Source organism: Anabrus simplex, chromosome 1 (genome assembly GCF_040414725.1).
Source record: "Anabrus simplex isolate iqAnaSimp1 chromosome 1, ASM4041472v1, whole genome shotgun sequence".
In the NCBI taxonomy this organism is placed as follows: domain Eukaryota; kingdom Metazoa; phylum Arthropoda; class Insecta; order Orthoptera; family Tettigoniidae; genus Anabrus; species Anabrus simplex.
The window spans coordinates 416,420,743-416,442,414 of NC_090265.1; the positions used below are offsets into that span (position 1 = coordinate 416,420,743).

The 21,672-nt window shown below is 39.7% G+C and overlaps 1 protein-coding gene across 2 annotated transcripts in view; it reads left to right on the forward strand.

Moving 5' to 3' along the window:
- Positions 1–21,672, forward strand: part of cnk (connector enhancer of ksr) — a 316,579-nt gene that overhangs the window by 12,086 nt on the left and 282,821 nt on the right. For both annotated transcript variants that reach the window (XM_067135099.2, XM_067135098.2), the window contains exon 2: positions 5,560–5,723. In XM_067135099.2, coding sequence (XP_066991200.2) covers positions 5,560–5,723 — 164 coding nt within the window. The remainder of the gene's footprint in view (positions 1–5,559; positions 5,724–21,672) is intronic.

A 21,672-nucleotide genomic window follows, 5' to 3' on the forward strand; every position in this document is an offset into this window, starting at 1 on the left:
ATTGTGTGAGACATACCAAGGGTCTACATTACCTTTGATTAGTAACACCGTGGAGAAACACCATGAGCCTACGTTACCTGTGGTTAGTGCCACTATAGGAGGAAGACCATGGTTCTGCTCTACCAGTGATAACTATTATGAATGCCTTTGCTGGCAGGACATAGTGTTTACAGTGCACTATGTCTTCTGGTATAGTCTAGAGCAATTTTGTCTTTCATTGACCTGTCTCTGTCTTATCCTTGGCTTTGACAATATGAAAGTGACTGAGGTATGAGCAATGCTAGTAATGCCATTCCTTCTGCAGCCAGTCCCTGCTATGAACGATGTGAAAATGGTGCTCATAGGGTCGGTTGGTGCATGCATTTCAGTGGGCTTGGCAGACTGATATGTAATAGCAACTTCTGGCTCGGTGAGGAAAGCAACGGGAAACTACCTCACTCCTCATTTCCCCAGTACACCTCTTCAGTGATGCCACCATCTATGACAGCTGATGGCAGAGCTGTTGAGGATCCAACCAGTCTTAGGGCTGAAGACTGTACATACATACATACAACTGTTATGAAGGGGCCAGTGACATGGATTTTGGACCCCTTTGTACCACGAGGATCATCTCTGAAAATAAGGAATTGCGAATTGGATCCACTGACTGTTCTGGATTCATGGTCATTTTTTTCATCATTATTTGTTTTAGGTTCTAGTCAGTGGATACATTTTGAAGTTTTAATTATCGTGTCATTTTGTTGCACCTCGTTCCATTAGGGACCGATGACCTAGCTGTTAGGCCCCTTTAAACAATAATCATCATCAATATGTTTTAAAACTTTCGATTATAGCCACGTCCAAAGACTGAAGATATCCAGTGCATTGAGGGGGAAGAAATTCCACCCTGATATTGCGTATCTTAACTGGAATTTTGTGATATGGCTCAATGTCAAGAACGAGTAACACATTGAGATTATTCTCATGCCATTGTTGAAATCTGTGATCCATTTGTCAAATTCAGCAGTGGTCATCCATGCCTTTATATTGTTCCTATACTCAACGTAAAGAGATGAGTTACAATTTTTGAAACAATGAGGTTTAGCAGGCTTACTGTTCAATGTCATCTCTTTTTATCACTTCCATTGGCACTGGTACGGAATACAATGGTTATTCTTTCCTTGTATTTCTTGCAACCTCTTACAGTGGCATTTGAAATTGTTTTATCAGATTGCATAAGATAAATTAAAGCATTTTTGTCCATATGGTACACATCACTTGCATCGTGCAGTGTATGGGACCCTCACCAGGATTACCTGATTCAAGAACTGGAAAAAATCCAAAGAAAAGCAGCTCGATTTGTTCTGAGTGATTTCCGACAAAAGAGTAGCGTTACAAAAATGTTGCAATGTTCGGGTTGGGAAGAATTGAGAGAAAGAAGAAGAGCTGCTCGACTAAGTGGTATGTTCCGAGCTGTCAGCGGAGAGATGGCGTGGAATGACATTAGTAGACGAATAGGTTTGAATGGCGTTTATAAAAGTAGGAAAGATCACAATATGAAGATAAAGTTGGAATTCAAGAGGACAAACTGGGGCAAATATTCATTTATAGGAAGGGGAGTTAGGGATTGGAATAACTTACCAAGGGAGATGTTCAATAAATTTCCAATTTCTTTGAAATCATTTCGGAAAGGGCTAGGAAAGCAACAGATAGGGAATCTGCCACCTGGGCGACTGCCCTAAATGCAGATCAGTATTGATTGATTGATTGATTGATTGATCGTAATTTTTAATAGTTGCTGAAAGATTTTTGTGACTGTCTTGTACAACCAGTTGACTTCTCACCATGCTTTACATGCTATGGCAGTTCATGGCTGCTGCTTTTTCTTTTTTTGAAATGGAATAGCCAACCATTGCTGTATTCCATGTCTGTAATGCCTAATTTGTCACCTATAAACTTTGCTTATTTCTTAATAACCTGATTGTTGCAGTTTTGTTTACTCCGTTGACTTGAGATATCCAAACAACAGCAGCTGCTTCTAGCTTCTCACTCTTAGCACTTCTCAATTTTTGGCTGGCAGAGATGTTTCATTCATCCACGTACGCTTTTCACTTACAATGTCTTCTTATGGTTTTCCCTCAAAACAATGGAAAATGCTTTGCTATGTTCTCCTGACTTGCAGGAGGATGCTGTTCTTTATAAGCAAACACTTAATGTCGTGAGTTTATGTATCGTAGAAACTTGCGCACGCAGGGCAAATAACACAGACAGGACTGAAGTTCGTAACAGTTCAAGGTTAGCTGCTGCCAAGCTCTTTACCCTCAAATTGCTTTGTCCAGGGTTCCAGATTTATTCTCAGAAACAGTCCACAGTGATAAGCTTCAAGGAAATTCCTGTTGTATGACATGATCATTCTTTCAGAGCAGGTACATTAAGGCCCGGTTTCTTCAACTGTATGTTAAATTTTACTTAACAGATGTTAACTAACAGTTGTTATTAATTTAACACTTTGTTTAAAAGTGCCGTGTTTCACGAACACATTTGTTACGAAACAATTGTTAAAGACAAATTAACACATTTCAGTGAGATTTCTGAACACGTTTGGCAGTGAGCGTCTTTTGTTTCTTTACATAAAGCGTTCCTAGTGGTGTGTTGAAATAGTATTTTGTCACACAGACACATGGTTCACATTATTATAGGTTATGGTTAGCGGAGACCGATAAGACGTAAACATATAAAGTAAGAGGCAACAAAAGCGTTGTGATGAATGCGAGTTTTTATTTCATTTAATTTTAAATTAAAATTATGCGAATTTGCTTACAAAATGAAAGAACGGACTGTTATATCACAACATTCGATATAGCCTATTCTTATATTATCACCGGGAAAATGTGATAATTGATGTGTTTTGAATGGTTTTCGGGCATTATTTTATTACGGAGAAAATAATGTAATGCCTTGTTAATGCTGCAGTGGCAGCAGGAATTCTTTGCAGGATTCTACACATTTTTTCTTGCACTCTTGAACATACTCGCCTACAATTATATGAAAAGTGTCTCCAGCATAATATCTAACAAGTAGAGGCCAGATCCTGGGGTCAACTGATTTCACTGTGCTTCATTGTACCTGTGGGGAGAAACTCATCGGTAACTCGTGTATAAGGGTTTAAGTCAACACGCTTTCGTTTTCGAAAAATAAAAAATGAGGTCAGATGTCCTTGGACAGAATCTGCTTCGGACAAAGTGGAGTTGGTAGAACACTAAAACAAACAAACAAATTATACTTTAAACATGTCAGGTTTGCAACCTAATAACTTCTGAAAAATTAATGTATCCCCAATTCCAATGCAAGACATATATACTTGGGAGTTACATCACAGCGGAACGGGGTGGTGGCCAAGTTGTCACCGTACTTGTCTGCGAACCTCGTAGACGTGAATTCGAGTCTCGTTGCAGCTATGATTTTTGCGCAAAATAAAATTAATTTGTCTGCCTCTGTGGTGTCGTGGTTAGTGTGATTAGCTGCCATCCCTGGAGGCCCGGGGTCGATTTCCGGCTCTGCCAGGAAATTTGAAAAGAGGTACGAGGTCTGGATAGGGGGTCCACTCAGCCTCGGGAGGTCAACTGATTAGAGGTGGGTTCGATTCCCACCTCAGCTATTCTGGAAGTATTTTTCCGTGGTTTCCCACTTCTCCTCCTAACTTCAGGCCACGGCCACTTCTTTCCCTCTTCCTTATCTATCCCTTCCAATCTTCCCATCCCCCAGGAGATCTGACAAGGTTGAGTAAAATGTGTTCACATTTTAGTGTTTTATCACCTCCATGTGGTCCAAAGGGAATCCTGCTTCATGATATTTGTCCTCACTGTTGGAAACTCTAACCTATTTTCAATATTGTCTAATATCTTGTTCATTATAGCTTTGGTAATTAGAATTATATCTTCTGACAACTCTAGAAAGTAGTTATTTCTTATTATGGGCCGTCCTTTGCCTATAAATAGTCTTCATACACCAGTAAAGCTTCAGACTTACGTCTTCTACATGCCTCTATTTTGAAATTTTAGCAGTTGTTAAGAGGTTTAACACAGGGCTGCTGCCAGGTTAATTTAACACAAGTATTAACAATTTGTTAGTGTTAACAATTCTTGATGAGATGACCATTTTGTTAAATTATGTGTTAAGCCTCCTTAACAGCAGAGTTAACACTTAACATTCGTTGAAGAAACCGGGCCTAAATCCCTTGCACTATACCACTCAAGATAATGAGGGCCGGTAGCATCTAGAATGTTCACATTCCTAAAGGATTAGGTAAAAACCATGTTTGCATTTGATGGTAAAGTTTCTGGGTTTCTGACGATAATTTTAAATCGATAGATTTCTTACACTTATCGAGGTAGTTACTATGCTACTTTAATCAGGAATATCTTCATTGCTCATTGAGGGCGATAGTTGAGGGTGGGTGTATATTTGGTGATAATAATGATTTTGTGTGGCTATTTCTAGCTGGGTGCAGCCCTTGTAAGGTTGACCCTCCGGTGAGGATGGGCGGCATCTGCCATGTGTAGGTAACTGCGTGCTATTGTGGTGGAGGATAGTGTTATGTGTGGTGTGTGAGTTGCAGGGATGTTGAAGACAGTACAAACACCCTGCCCCTGAGCCATTAGAATTAACAGTTGATTTAAAATCTTATAGTTTCACCTTTTTCAATACAAATACAAAGTTGTCTGATGTTTTTTACAACATATCTTTAATTACAGAACTAGTTTCGGCGTTCATGACGCCATCATCAGCTGCATAACAAGTGAAGAGAAACTTGGCGATACAACAATATGCAACAACATATCAATAAAATTAACTCCTTGGTATCCGATACTAATTTTATGTTAAGTTTAAAAATATCTAGTTTACAGCAAGATATCACTTATGAGTCAAAATTTTAAAATAGTACGAAAATCTCATCTCAAGCTTCAAATATTTGGTAATAACTAGGTATCTTTCAAGCACTCGTAAGCATAGAAACTCCAAGTTCGATTGCAACGTTAGTGTAGGACGAATAGATCTGAGTCCAGTAGTATGTTATTAAAATGTTCATTTCAAAGATACAATGCTAGATGGTTTTATGGATAAAAACTCTTTATGTTCTGTTAAAATTTTGTAATAAAATGCGCCGTCTTCTGGAGCTTGTTGAATTGTAGAACCGTAAATCTTTTGTTGTATATCTGATTGGTTAAAACTATGAATATTTGGAATTAACCAGAAAGGTTAAAATCCCCGACCTGCCCGGGAATCGAACTCGGGACCCTCTGAACCGAAAGCCATTACGCTGACCATTCAGCCGAGTCGGACATTTGGTGATGATATATAGGAGTTCGACTGTATTACATTGAAAATAACAATTGAGAACTGAAACTTTGCAGGTGTATTTTGTATGTGTTGATACCTTCCATTTTACTTCTGAATGTCAGTATACTGTGCATATATGTAAACTGTACATCATGCTATTTCTGTTAGGCCTACTAGTTCTTTAATTTCTTTAAGAATATTGTAGTGTAACAAAGGGCATATTTTCTCATTTTCTTTCAGGTCTAGACAATGCAGTTGGTTCATATATCCATTCCTTTCTAAATAATGAAGTAAATGGACAGCAGTTGTTGAATCTTCGACCAGATGATCTAGACCATCTCGGAGTCCATAAATTAGGTCATCAGGAACTTATCTTGGAAGCTGTAGAACATTTGCGTAATTTTGTAAGTATTCAACTTGTATATTATTGACTTTTTGTTCTTGGTGGACAATTTGCATATTATGTGATGTGCCTATGTTCTAATTAGGGTTAGTGAAGAATATTTTATCAGTTTAATAAGGAAATAATGTACAGTAGAAGTCCGTTATAGCGAGAATTCATAACATTGAAAATTTTACTCGCTATAGTGGATTGTCATTATATCAGATTTTTCGCAAATGTCGGGGGAAAAGCGACACACATTAAAATTTGTATGAAACGGCAATCAGTTTGTTCAAAACTTGCGTTTCTGCAGATTTGCATACTGCGGCTTACCCGTTAGTTATCTTCTAATTCCGAGAAATGTGAATGTGTGTGTTCAATTTCTTTCTGAAAAATTGGGCTAGTATCACTTTAGTGGGTTCTGTGACAAACATTTCGGTTTACTTATTCAAATTGCGTCATCTAACCTAACCTTATATGTATAATGAAAACATATTTCAAGTGCCAGTAAAATAGTGATTACCTTTTCACTATAAATTTACATGGGAATGGCCTGGCCATATTTAACCACACGCAAGAAAATGCAGTAAAGTCTTGTTAGGGATTTCCTCATAAAGATGATTTCTCGTGTAGAACGTCGTAAATTGTAAGTACCAATTCACGTCGTATTAAATCTATATAAAAATACCTCACTTTTCGCATCACGAATTTTCACTATTACCGCTTTGTATGATCACATTTTCCTAGCCCTGAAAGTATTCTTTGTCATCCCTTGTGAAAGGAACGTGATTTCCAACACAGATTAGAGTCTTCTCCAACGGAGGCATGTTGGAGAAAGTTGCACAAAAACGAGTAATGTCCTTGAAGTCCTGATCTTTACAGGCTAAATTACACCTTCGTGAAGCAAGCCGTTAGCCTCACAAAAGTTCAGTTTTGCTCTCCAGTTTCCACTGATATTGTACGCTGGCTCGTGTGTGTAACATCTGGTGCGGGAGGGTGTACAGTTGGAAACAGTAAACCAGTATCAGTACCTTGACGCATAATATCAAGTGACAACAGAATACAGCTTGAATTAAATAACCGTAGTCAGAAATCCTGTCAATTCTATCAGAAAGTTCGATATCTGCTCTGGTATAAACAAGTACCATTAAGATCAAAACAAACTCTGTTTCGAACATACTTTGTCCCTATATTGACTTATGGGTTGGAAACATTCACAACTAGCAAAAAATATGACAGCAGACTTCAGGCTTCAAAAATGAAGTTTCTAAGAAGCATGCTTCAAAATACTTTTTTTTTTGCTAGTTGCTTCAGATAGGTCTTATGGCAATGATGGGACAGGGAAGGGCTGGGAGTGGGAAGGAAGCGGCCGTGGCCTTAATTAAGGTACAGCCCCAGCATTTGCCTGGTGTGAAAATGGGAAACCACGGAAAACCATTTTCAGGGCTGCCGACAGTGGGGTTCAAACCTACTATCTTTCGAATACTGGGTACTGGCTGCACTTAAGCGACTACAGCTATCGAGCTCGGTCTTCAAAAGACTAGGAACAAGCTGGAATAAACCAGTCCCTGAAGGAGACCATAACAAGGACACGTTTGTGATGGTTTTGTCACGTCAAACATATGACAGAAAGAAGAATTGCAAAACAATGGTTGCATACTGAGATTACTGTTGGAAGATCTAGGAGGAGGTGGCTGGACCAAGTGAAGGAAGATATCATATCCAAAGGAATCAACTGGGATGAAGTCTTTGAAGGAGCAGTCGTACACGATTAGACTTTTTAAAAATGGAGAGCGCTCGTAAACCATACCCTGGAAACTTGATGATGATGATGATTGCTGAATAACCCAGAAAGCCTATTTGTGCTTGTGTGTCGCATTCCATTCAGAATTTAGAAATTTATTGTTTTGAGTTATACAGTGAAGACTACTGTACCGAATATTTGTCGCATGACAGCCTACGTACGGATTAGGAACATAATTGTTTGAAGTTGACTAGCGTGGTCATATTATTGTGTAGTAGTGATGGGATATTCGATTCATTTTACTGAATCTATTCATTTGATTCCGTTCACGTTACTAAATCGATACAGTGAGCCGATTCATGGCTAATTAGAGTCATTGATCCTATTGCATCTGTGTAGTGTGTAGTGATAAGACAGCAACAACAACATTCATTGCTTGCTGCTGCCATCTGCTCTTCATTCTATGAACTGTTTTCCTATGTGTCATCTAGCTTTCAGATTCTCGTTACTCCTGCAGCCACTCCTCACATCAAGATTTGATGTTACAAAGCCTTCCCCCGACAGTGACAACTCCATTAAATAAGAGTATAGAGAATTAAGTAAAAATATTTGTACACACAATCATCAAATATCTGCATTTAGAGCTGTCACGCAGGTGAGAGATTCCCTATGAATTGTTTGCCTAGCCTTAAATGATTTCAACGAACTTGGAAATTTCATTGTATTCTTGCTAAATACATAATACAAAATAAATAAGTTAAAAATTGAAATCTAGGGGGAAAAAAAGGTACCTGTACAATACTATACATGCTTATGACAGCACAAAACTTATGTAGTTAATAACAATTTATATAACTCAAATTTTATTCACTACCTTAGGCTACGGTTATTATGGATGCGAGTTCTGATGAGTACGGACGAATTGGTCAGAAGAAACAAACGCCTGTTTTCCAATGAAAGTGTGTACACTGGCAGCGACCAAGACGTCAGAACAGGCATGAGGGCGTCAGAACCAGTTGACCGTTGAAACAAGTTTGATATATTCGTGCGACCTGCATCTGTTTTGGGTGTTTTAGTGCGTTGAATTGAGAGGGATTTGGTTTATCACACCATAGAGTGCGATAAATTGATCAGTTTTGTGTACGAGAAGAGGTGTTTGTGTGATATAAGAGACAAAAATTATCATAACAGAAATATTGCTCGTCAAAAGTGGGAGAAAGTTGCTGCAGAACTCAACACTAGCAGTAAGTACAATTTTTTTTGTGTTGATGTGGGGTTTAAATTTATTAGGTACATAAGCAATTAGACTTAATTTTTACATTTTATCCATCAAGAACATGACTTGTTAGTTGTATTGAAACAGAATTTCACCCTCTGGACTAACAAAATAATTTTTCAAGGTTTCTCTAGCCTCGTTCGTGCTTCTTCCGTAGTAATTATATCTCCATGAAACTGGCACATTGTGTAGGGGCTTACAGTCCACCTCAGGAATATCAAGAGAAGTAAGACCCTCCTTATTGTTGACAAATACATTCAACGACGATGTCTGTTTTATCGGGATTGATTTGCAGTTCAGTTTTTAAACACATCTACTTGGCTACCAGAATGCCAAAGGCATATTCTACGCATCGTCTAGCTCTTGATAGTCTATTATTGAAAATCCGTTCTTCAGTAGTAAGTCTTTGTCTTGAATATGGCTTCAACAAATACGTTTTTAGAGGATTGGCATCGTCACCCAACAGAACAAGGGTGCTGAAATATCGGTTGTTGGAATATCTGCATTCTCTGGTATGTTTAAAGTGTTTGCTTCAAACCGTTGATAAACATTTGAATCTGAAAAGGTTCCCCCGGCACTTTGTTTACCGTTAAGTCCCAACTTCAATAGCAACGAACTTGTAATTTGCATCAGACATTCCCTGCAATACAACGGAAAAATAGCCCTTATAGTTGAAGTACATTGACCCTGTTTGTTTGGGGCATTTCATCCAAATATGTTTTCCGTCTATACAACTGATATAGTTGGGAAATTCCATTTGTTGTAGAAGTCGCTCACAATGGTTTTCCATTCCTCTGTAGCAGGCAAGGGCATATGTATACCTCAGAAGCACTCCCACATAGCTTGGCATGTTTCGTAAACTGTTTCGAATAGCACAGTGTGAAATTCTGTAGGAGAAGCTGAGTGCTCGAAATGACATCCCAGTCGATAGAAATCTGTTATAAGAAACAACTACTGTACAATACATCATTTTGTCCATTAACCCTAGAATACTAACATATGTAAAATTAACGTGGATAAACTCTTTGGCAAGGGTGGGGGTGGGGGGGGTGTATGTGGAGAACAACAACTGATTCAAATGTTTTGTATAGTAGTGTGTTTTGAATTATAAATGTAATGTTGAGCAAATAAATTTTGGACTATGATATCAATATTTTTATCACCATGGTAGAAAAGTAAGGAATTGTAGAGTTATCTGTTGTTATATGAAATGTAAACATTCTTAAGTTGTAAATAATACATTTCTTCTGGCAGCAATGTGGAGAATACTTATTGTTTTAGCGTAGATATGCACATGCACGTAAATTTTACGTATGTTAGTATTGAACAACTAGTGAATAATGTTCGTATTCTAGGGTTAAAACAACAATAATTCAAAACACTAACATAACACTAGGTTACAATTAAAAACATTGATCACTTTTTTCCTCACTATTTTCAGGCGAAGCAGCCAAAACTAAGTGACGAGCTTTGAGGGACACGTTTCGCAAGGAATTGGGCAAGAATCCTTTCAAACGGAGTGGTGATGAAGGAGGAATCATCAAAGAGTCTAAGTGGGCCCATTTCAAAAGCATGGAATTTTTGAAGGACCATTTTCAAGAAAGACAATTGCAGGGCAATGTCCCGAGCGAGACAACATTTCATGCAGACACCCAGAATTAAATTACGATTTTTCCCCTGATCCCTCTGAAAATGAACCAGAATCAGAAACACAAATTGTGGAATCACCTCAGAACACAAGGAATGAAACTACACCACCACAAATCTTTGCTGCTCCTCAGAAAAAAATTGCCAAGATGAATAATGCTGCTGCGGTTAAACAATTGCTGATAATTGAAGAACAAAAACTACAAATGATCAAGGAAAGGAATTCAGCTTCTCGAAATGAAGATCCGGACTATCATTTTGTGATGCGTTTACTGCCATATTTGAGGAAAGTAACAGAAGAAAGAAAAATGTTTGTGAGGACTAAACTCCAACAAGTGTTTTGCGAAGAGGATCTTTTGAGAGGGTTCAGAGCTCGACATGAACTACAGCTAATCCACCATTCATCACCAAGTGTAACATCATAGGGTTCATCACTGAGTGAAAGTTGGGCGTCTCAAGCAGAAACTTCACTGAGTACTCCTCAACGAGGACCTTGCTTCATTTTTTTCAAGTGTAATGCCGAACGATACAAATGAACAATGCAAGTGCTGTTTGTTCAATTTTGTTGCGTATTTTATTTCACTTCTTTAAATTTTCACTTATATTTCAAATAATTACAAATGATCATTAAAAATAACAACAATTAACTGTATGAATATTTCAATTTTCCATTGAAGTAAATAACTGAATACATTGTTAAACGTTTCCTTACCTTAATGTTACAGCCAGTCTTTCTTTTGCTGAAATACATTCACGGAAATTGGAGAACATTGTGATGTTTTTTTTTTCTATCCCCTCCAGTATGAATTCAAATGTTGCTGGTCTCATCCTGAAATACTCCGAGAGATGGCGTGGGAGGACATCAGTAGACGAATAAGTTTGAGTGGTGTCTTTAAAAGTAGGAAAGATCACAATATAAAGTTGGAATTCAAGAGGACAAGTTGGGGCGAATATTTGTTTATAGGAAGGGGAGTTAGGGATTGGAAAACTTACCAAGGGAGATGTTGAATAAATTTCCAATTTTTTGCGATCATTTAAGAAAAGGCTAGGATAACAACAGATGGGGAATCTGACACCTGGTTGACTGCCCTAAATGCAGATCAGTAGTGATTGATTGAACATTGATCGGTCGTACTCGTCAGAACACATTTTCGTCGGAACTCGCATCCATAGTAACCGTAGCCGTATGGTTTTCCATAGTTCTCTGAAAGTCACAACTCTGTATATACAGAATTAGATGCAAAGATACCTGTGTCCACAATAAGTAGCCTACATAGTAAACATAAATCAAATAAGTTGCTTTACGTCATACCGACAGATAGGTCTTATGGCGACGATGAGATAGGAAAGGGCTAGAAGTGGAAAGGAAGTGGCAGTGGCCTTAATTAAGGTACAGCACCAGCATTTGCATGGTGTGAAAATGGGAAACCACGGAAAACCGTCTTAACGGCTGACGACGGTAGGATTTGAACCCACCATCCCCCGAATGCAAGCTCATAGCTATGCGACCCTAAATGCACGGCCAACTAACTCGGTCGTCTCTGAAAATGTCTTTTTCTATCAGCAGAGGATTTTTTAAATCGTCATATGTTGTATGGGCTATCCGAGATGTACTGGTTTTCTGATTAAACATAGTTTTATTTAAGCTATTTCATTAGTCAGCTCACTTACTCACTGTCCACATACATTGGTGATCTCGTGATTCGATTATTGAAGTATTGTGCAATGATGCGACATACAAACTGAGAGAATACCGAGCGGTTCTTCCCAATATAAAACAGACAATTTCGAGTAGTCATGAGCATGACTCATAGTCATAGGGTAGGCTAGATAATAATGTTATTGGCTTTACGTCCCACTAACTACTTTTACGGTTTTCTGAGACTCTGAGGTACTGGAATTCTTTTACGTGCCAGTGAATCTACCAACACGAGGCTGACGTATTTGAACACCTTCAAATACCGCCAGACTGAGCCAGGATTGAACCTGCGAAGTTGGGGTCAGAAGGCCAGGCCTCAACAGTCTGTGCCACTCAGCCAGGTGGGTAGCCTAGAGAGCTGAGTGTAATTAATTGCCGAATGTCAACTAGTTATAAAAATGTTGATTAAACTAATATGGTAAATAGAATAATCTAATAGCCTACCTACTTACAAGCTAGGTACTTTGGAATTATGTTTTGACTACCTTTTTAACACTGCAAATAAATCCATCTATTATTTAGTGGGTATTATTTTGAAATGAACCGAGTGCAAGAGTCTGTTATGGTGAACAGCTCTTTCAGTGTGCAATGGCTCTGTATGTATAACTGCAGCGGAAGTTCGGCTCTCCGCCAGTGTCCTGTGTACCTTTCTAAATAAAGTTTTTTTGAGTCCATCTTTTCAATACAGTATGGTTTATATTGATTTACTTTACATTATTATGTCTTAATGGGACATGTTTCGCTCACATTTTTGGGCATCATGAGCCATTGTTCCTACACTCAACGATCAAAATAGTCAGGATCGTGGGTATTTGTTTCCTGATAAAATACTTAAAATTGACAAGCTAAAGATATAAATTTTAGTTTTAGTTTTTTATCCATTGTTCAACAACTGCACTCTTTTTTAAACAAAATAATTGTATGTAATGTATTTTATATATAGGACATTTTGCCAGCCAAAATAATTCAAAACAGCCAGATGTCTCCACAGATCACATATTTATACAAAAACATATTTTATCAAATAGTATCCAAGTTAGCTTGAAAATTTTAAGTATTTTATTAGGAAACAACTACCCAGGATCCTGGCTGTTTTGATCGTTGAGTGTAGGAACAACAGCTCATGATGCCCAAAAATGTGGGCGAAACATGTCCCGTTAAGACATAATAATGTAAAGTTTTCTATGTAAATCAATAAAAATCATATTGTATTGAAAAGATGGACTCACAAAGAACTTTATTTAGAAAGGTATATGTTGCTCAATACGGAGCCAACGATGAGATGTATAACATGTAATATGCAGTGTACCGATAATGAACCATGTGTGTGTTGTGGCTCTCTGATCCGTGACTGCATACGATTCTTTCAGTGTGCCATGGCTTGTATGTCTTGCTGCAGCAGAAGTTTGGCTCCCCGCCAATGTCCAGCATCCCGCTAGTGAGCTGTATGTGTATTGTGTCTCACTGATCCGTGAGTGCGCAACGCAGCACTGTGTGCTGTGAGTCTTCTGAATCGTGTGCCGCGAGCTCGCCATTCCTGTGAATCGATTCACTCAGACACTTGAATGAATCAATACACTGCTTCGAATCATATACTCAGCCAACACTTTTGTGTAGACCAGTTATGGATACTGAAAAAGTCGTGATATCACCTACTAATGAAGACAAAATTCAGGAAATGGACAGGATCTGCATCTTTCATCGGTGGCTCATGTTGAAACTCGCATCTTTGAGTTTCGACTCAAGCTTATCCAATTGTAAAATAATACAAATATTTATTTGTTTTCCTCCTATTCAATATGTTTTTATTGTTAGGATTTTATCCTTGACATAATATTACAGTTGGGACATGTTTCGCTTGTCTACCGAGCATCCTCAGCCATTATAATGTCTCAAGGTTAAGTTATAATCTTGATGTATTTACAATTAAATCATACTTAATTATAGTCTTTACACTAATTAGTAAAACATTTTGCTGAATTGCGGTTATAACATACAATGTATAGTTTGACAGTTCAGTTGTGATTAGAATATCAGTGCCAAAGTTAGAGTAAAAAGCTTGATTCATGAACACTGATGTCTAAAACTCAATGATAACATGACACAATAAGATTCTGGCTAAAAAGTTTCATACATTTCTTCTTTCATTCTAATGGTGAGTGATCAGCATATGTGAATATGTACTATAACATATTAAAAAACTCTTGATTAAAATTGCAATATCATCTCAAACTTAAAACTTCTGAAGTTTTACGTATACATGTATATAAAGACAAAACTTCAGAAGTTTTAAGTTTGACAGAATATTGCAATTTTAATCAAGACTATTTTAATATGTTTAAGTACATACTACATCAGGCTGACATCCCCAGACCAGGCTACCAGCGAACTCAATCTCGTTCTCACTCACTAACTCACTAACCCAGTCTAACTCTCAGTGACTCCAGGCAGGTCGTTCCCCTCTTATATACCTGCGCTGCCTCTTCTAGAATAGTCTGGATGCTCGATGGATCCAGGAACCTCACGAAATGGAAGACTCCAGATTAATCGTGGAGTCATTTCCATACTCCTCTGCTACGGGACCACGGGCGGAAGCGAGTGGGGCTGGCCTAGCACTTAAGTGCTGCTCGTGATTGGCGCGGTTGACGTAAGGGGGTGGGCCAAATACAGTGATGAGCCGGGCCGATAGCAAGTTGGCGGGCGCTATAACCATTACATTATCCTAACCTAGCTGACCCTTGCTACATAATTAACTCAGATAAATTCAAATGTTACATGCAATAAATGAATATATACTAATTTACATGACAATTAGCTGTTATTTTTCTTAGATTAAATTAAATCGGATGTACTCATCGTTGTCTGTGTTGTTCCATGATTCAGCAATGCACAAATTTAGGCAATTAGGTCAGCCCAACGATGTCACGTTCACACCATCATTACATTGGAAATGCGACGGTCCTTAGAGTTCTTCTCCATGGTTAGCTTCTGATAAGCACTGTCCCGAAACTATACGATTTTGTACAAGAATTATAGCTGCGATTAGACTCAAACTCACGCCTACGATGTTCGCAGACAAGTGCGGTGACCACTAGGCCACCACTCCGTTTGACTGTGATGTAACTCCAAGTCTATACAGTAAAACCTCGATGCATAGTTTTTCAAGGGGGAGGGGGAAAATGACGATGGATGCGGGAAACATGAAAATAGGGGGACAACAAAATAATAAAATACAGGTACTGTATTTGGACATTTTTGTTATGTAAATATATTATTATTATAAAAACAACAATAATGGTGTGCGGCCTCCGGAAGCGGGTGCAGATCTTTCGAGTTATCGCGTGATAGGCGATCTAAGCGCATATGAAAATGCAGCCCTACCTAAGATGAATTCTGATGTTAAATTCGGTACACAAACAGCCCCCGAACTGTTGGAATTAACCAAGGAAAGTTTGAGATTGAGTTCGCTGGTAGCCTGGTCTGGGGATGTCAGCCTGATGGAGTATCTGCCTGTTGGAGCCGAGGACTCGTTCCTGTTTCCCTGACGTCGTGTGTGTGAGTCTCTTGGATCCGGCAGACTGTGAACAGAGTTCGACGGATTGAGCGAACAACGGATACTATCCCAACCTGCGAGACTGACGTGTAGGCTGTGGACCATGACAGCGCTAACGAGTGTGGCTGAGTGGCTGAGCGAGTGTAGTGTAAATAATCGATGACTCTGTGTGTGTCATTGTAGATGGAACATGAGAAACTAAGAGAGAGAGCGCGAACTGTGTAAGTGTGTAACCGCGTACTTGTATAAGTTGTAAGCTCGGCTATCGTCTATGTGTGTGTAAATCTGTAATTGTAGTGCTTAGTTACTAAATCTTAGAAATAGGACACTACCAGGTTCTGTACTCTTTTACTTATTTATCCCGCCAACACGTTACAACTGGCATCAGAAGTGGGATGGACAAGTGTGATAAACTGGTGGATAACGTTTATGTTAAAACTGGTGTCAGAATCGAGTACCTGGTAGCGTATTTTGTAGCCGGCAGAAATTTATATGAATGAAATGAATTCCGAACAGCTCCAGATTTTTCTGAGTAAGTTTATTGAACTTGAAAGTAAAATCTTATCTGGCTATGGCAAACTCGTTAGTGAACTGAGGTTTGAACAGAGTTCTAACACGGATCGACTGAAAACAGACTTAAGTGAACGGAAGAGTGAGCAGTTATAGTTGGAAAATGCAGTGCGCTCTCTCGAAAAGGAGGTCGACAATGATGATGTGCAGGACGACAACGAACTGGACGAGAAGCGGTCCGAGGAGATGCTCGTGTGTGTGGAGTCCGGAGTTCGTGGCCCTGCGGTGGAAGTCCAAGAAGAGTGCCGAATATCCAATCGCCGGACTACGTGTACAGAAGATGAGAGTACAACACAGCCCCCAGCCAAGTTCAACCTACGAGGAGGTTGTGGGAGAGTTCGACGTGCGCTGCGGTGTCTACCAACCCAGAGCCACCTACCGAGTCCAGCTGCAGGAGAGGACTCAGCGCGCCGATATAACACCGTAGGAATTCGACGCCGAGATCGAGCGACCAGGAGACGTGATTATGGAAGAGTTATCCCGAGGTGACACCAAACTCGAGGCGGCTGACACCTGTGATAAACTACGTGGCGCTGAGATCCGTCCAGGGAGGACGATCGTCAGGAAACAGAACCACGAAGAGGCTCTGACGATGGCCCATGAGACAGAGGCAGTGATTGCAACGGCACAGCTGGAGGGAGCCCTACTAGGAGATGGAGCACCAATGGAAGACGAACCGATGACCAGTGAACGAGGATACCGCCTTACTAGGACACTTGTTCCGGGACAAAGCTGCGTGCCGATACGAACATAAAATTCCGCACCCCGGAAGAAGAGGAAATCCAGCAGGGCTAAATCTGGGACGAGCAAACCATTCCCGGGCATCACACCAGAGGACTACGAAGGCGCTCAAGCCCTGAAAGTAGACGTGGCTGTGGATGAAAGGAAAACCACACGAGGACTTGCTGATCGTTATCAACGGGAACGAGGACACCGTCGACCGGACCCGGCGGATCCCCCATGGGAAGGTGGTGGCCAACCGAACAAACTGCATTGCAGCGTATCGTGTAGCAGCTCGGGACGAGAAGCCTTAAGGAGGATGCAGTGTAATGGTTATAGCGTCCGCCAGGCCAACTTGCTATGAGCCTGGCTCGTCACCGTATTCGGCCCGCCCCTTATGTCAATCGCGCCAATCACAAGCAGCACTTAAGTGCTAGGCCAGCCCCACTCGCTTTCGCCCGCGGTCCTGTAGCAGAGGAGTATGGAAATGACTCCACGATTAATCTGGAGTCTTCCATTTCGTGAGGTTCCTGGATCCATCGAGCATCCAGACTATTCTAGAAGGGCCAGTGCAGGTATGTAAGAGAGGAACGACCTGCCTGGAGTCAGTGAGAGTTAGACTGGGTTAGTGAGTTAGTGAGTGAGTGAGAACGAGATTGAGTTCGCTGGTAGCCTGGTCTGGGGATGTCAGCCAGATGGAGTATCTGCCTGTTGGAGCCGAGGACTCGTTTCTGTTTCCCTGACGACGTGTGTGTGAGTCTCTTGGATCCAGCTGCTGGAGAAGAACCTTGGGTGTTTTGGAGCAGTGCAAAGGGAGCACTGGGTGACGACGTGTGCAGACTGCGAACAGAGTTCGACGGATTGAGTGAACAGCGGATACTATCCCAACCTGCGAGACTGACGTCTAGGCTGTGGACCGTGACAGTGCTAACGAGTGTGACTGAGTGGCTGAGAGAGTGTAGTGTAAATAATCAATGACTGTGTGTGTGTCATTGTAGATGGAACATGAGAAACTAAGAGAGAGAGAGAGAGAGAGCGCGAACCGTGTAAGTGTGTAACCACATACTTGTATAAGTTGTAAGCTCGGCTATCGTCTGTGTGTGTGTAAATCTGTAATTGTAGTGCTTAGTTAATAAATCTTAGAAATAGGACACTACCAGGTTCTGTACTCATTTATTTACTTATTTACCCCGCCAACACCTTACGATAAGTTATTTTGTGGTACGAATGCCTTGGGGGTGTTTATTTTTATGTATATAGTTCCAGAGTAATGGTGTTAATTTTATCTTCAAAGTATATCCTGAGCGTGTTTCGAAACAATCTTCTGCGTTAATGAAATATCAGCGTGTGTTAACCCCTCAGCGCCGACCTCTATACGTGGTATAGACCCTCTTTTCTTCCGTAGCCGCCGACCTCTATACGTGGTATAGACCCATACATGGTTTCACATTTACGGCTTTAGCTCGAAGAGTTTTGGAGTTATTGATATGCAAATTGTTTTGTTTCCAAGAAGACATTTTCGGGTTTATCAGTGTTGTAAATAAGAATTGAAAAATCGTTATAATGTAGTTGTTTTTGCAAGAATAAGTATTTGTCAAATAAGTCTGAGCACTAATCTCTTGCTTTTTTAAAGTCCGTTTGCTTCATTCATTCCCACAGAATAAAATAAAGAAATGATGATCGGAGAAGTTTGTCTTTTCGTGTGATGTTCTTTGCTCCATTTGTACATTGGGAGTGCGGTTTATTTATTATATTTGTCTTTATTTCTCAGCTTGTAATATTTTCGTAACTCTCCACGAGCGCTCTGTGTAGGCAACAGTTAGTGCTGCTTTCTGTCATACGATACGAGAACCAGTTGTTCATGGTATATATCTCGTTTGAAAGACGTTGTCTCGATCTTTTATCTGAAATATGTATCGAGTTGGTTTGTTTCGTCATAAATGTTATTCCCCTCATTCAGTTTCGTCCTGTTGCTTTCGGTCTCGCAGCAGCTTCACCAGTCCGTGTGACGCGCCGCGCTCAGCCGAGGTATGACTGACAGTAACGTGCTTGAAATATTGTATAATTCAGATAAAAGTTTAATCGGAAGTAGTAGTGACAGTATAAGCAGCAGTGATAATGAAATAGATGAGGTAGCAGTGGTAAATGATGAGAGTGACGATGAGGAGGAAACAGTACTTGGAAATTTCGTGTAAGAGACTATAGATAATTATACAGGCGAAAGAAAAGTTTTCAACGGTGAATTCTGATTGCTAAATTCTCTAATAATACTCACAGAGGTCACAGAGACAAATATTGAGCAATTACCTTATCGGGTTCAGCTGGTGAAAGGTTTGTTTACAAAATACGCTCGGGAGGGAGAGGAACGAAATATTCAAGGCCGGCGCGCATCAGATAATACAGTTCCAAGGTTGCAGGAAAGACATTTTATCAGGAAATTAGCACCCAAGAGTTGGAAATCCAAACCTCAGAGACACTATATCCTGTGTTCAAAACACGGCGAAAAGAAGACGTCAGTGTACTGCTGCCAGGAGTATGACTTGAGTCCCTGTCTCAAAGAGTGCTTCGAACTCTATCACACGGAACTAAATTACTAAGGAAATGTGGAACAATTATGTAATTATCTGTATATACATAGTTCTGTCATAAGGAATTCCAAATTTCGTGAAAATCGGGCTACTCGTATACTTGTAGTAACGCTTTAAGTGAATCGATGCATTTCAGTCGCGCGTAGTTGAAATCTCATCCGGCCGCGGAGTAGGAAGCTATTTAAATGGCTGCGACGCTGAGGGGTTAATGTAGTGGGGATAAAGATTAGATGGCATTATGTACACTTAAAGTTGTTTGTGTGTGCATGTTCATGTATTGACATGTTGGATGTGGATTTTGTTCTTCGAGAAAATCCATCAGTGTTGTGCAGCGGTCTCGAACCAGTAACCATCAACGAATATTACAGCTTGTATTTAGAGTCTTCAAGTGATAATAGATGATTTGATTTTGGTTGAGATAAAGATCTGTGCTGTGAGGTAATTCATGTTTTTTGACGTTTCTTTATGTGATTTATTTAGGGACATGTTGAGATAGGATTATTTTAAACATCAGAATAGTAGTGAGGGGAAGATGAATATATGAGAGACATGAGATAAGATAGTATGCGACCTACAATAGAGGCAAGAAATTGTGTATTCCGGATTATGGTGATTTGAGGAATATTATGTTAATCCTAGTGAGAATCGAACCAGTGGAAGTTGATAAAAAGTTAGAGATAGGCCAAGAATTGGAAGGTATTCTGAAGGAGAAGTGAATTTGTACTTGCCTTGTTATGGAGATAGTGAGAGAAAATGCAGACTTGTGTGTAACGTCAAGAGGGTGTTGAAAGATAAATATTTACTCTCAAGAATACGAGCCTCCTCGCGACCGTGTCTGACTGTGGAAGATTGTCATGTTGAGATAGGGTCATTGAAGAATACTAAAGACGTTATTTCATAAACAGTTCCAATTGATTCAGTAGAACCACAGCACAAGGTTATTTAATAAATTCACCCGAACATCTTTTAGGTTAAAAGTTAGGGCATTTCAGGCATGCTGTAATTGGATGTCTTGAGGGACATCGCTTCGATTCTTGACCGGGTCACTGGACTTGGGTTTTCACTGATGTTTGTCATCATGTGTTTATTTGTTTACATGTGTGGTTTATATTTCTTGTATGTGTGTTTGAAACACAAATTCTGTTTTGTGGTTATGGTAATTTGATTGTGGACTTAGTTACATGTGGTTGCCATGTCTTTGAGGCTGGGGTTCCATTCCCACTGCAGTAAAGCCAGTGTAGTTATACGTTTTGGGGGGATTTTGTTTGTTTATATCACGTAGGGCCATTCGCTACAGATTTACTATTAGTGTGATTTTGTTAACATAAATTTCCTTGTTGGTGGAATATAGTAATTAGACAGCTAGTTGTGTTTGTTTCTGTGATTGAATTTTTTGTTGGATCTACTCATGTCAGTGAGTTAGATCAGATATACTCGTTCAGACAAAGAAGTTATAATAATGGGAGGCATGAATGCACATGTTGGAACAGACAGACAGGGAAAAGAAGAGATAATATTGGCCCGTATAGTTATGAAGGAAGAGATTTGGTAATAGATTTTTGTAGAAGGAATGGATTAATTGTTGGCAATATGTGGTTTAGGAAAAAGAACTCACAAGAAAAACTAGATATGATTGGGGAGATAGAAAGACAAGGACAATGATTGATGTTATTCTGGTAGAGAAGGAGAAACGTAGACAACTGGAAGATGTGACAGCAATGCCAAGAGCAGATTTCGAAGGAGACCATAAAGTGGTGGTAGCCAAATTAGACTTGGTAAAATAACAAAGTAAATAGTAAAAAGGGAATGAAAAATAAAGGGATGGAAGTTAAAAGAGAAAGAAATAAGGGGAAAGTTTCACGAGGATCTGAAGAAAGAAATTCCCAAAGTTGACTTGAACATTATGGAAGAGGAATGGACATGTTTCAGAAATGGATTTGTAAAGTGTGCAGTAATCACCTGTGGAAGACTATCAGGGAGGAAAAAGGAAAAGGAGACTCCTTGGTGGAACAGCAGGGTAAAGGAAGCAGTAAAGGGAAACAAATGGCCTGAAGGAAGTGGATAGGCAGCAATAGTACAGAGAGTTGGCAGAAATATAAAGAAGCCAAAAAGGTATGTAAGAAAATGGTACATGAAGAGAAACAGAAGAGCTGAGAAAGTTTCTCATTAACTAT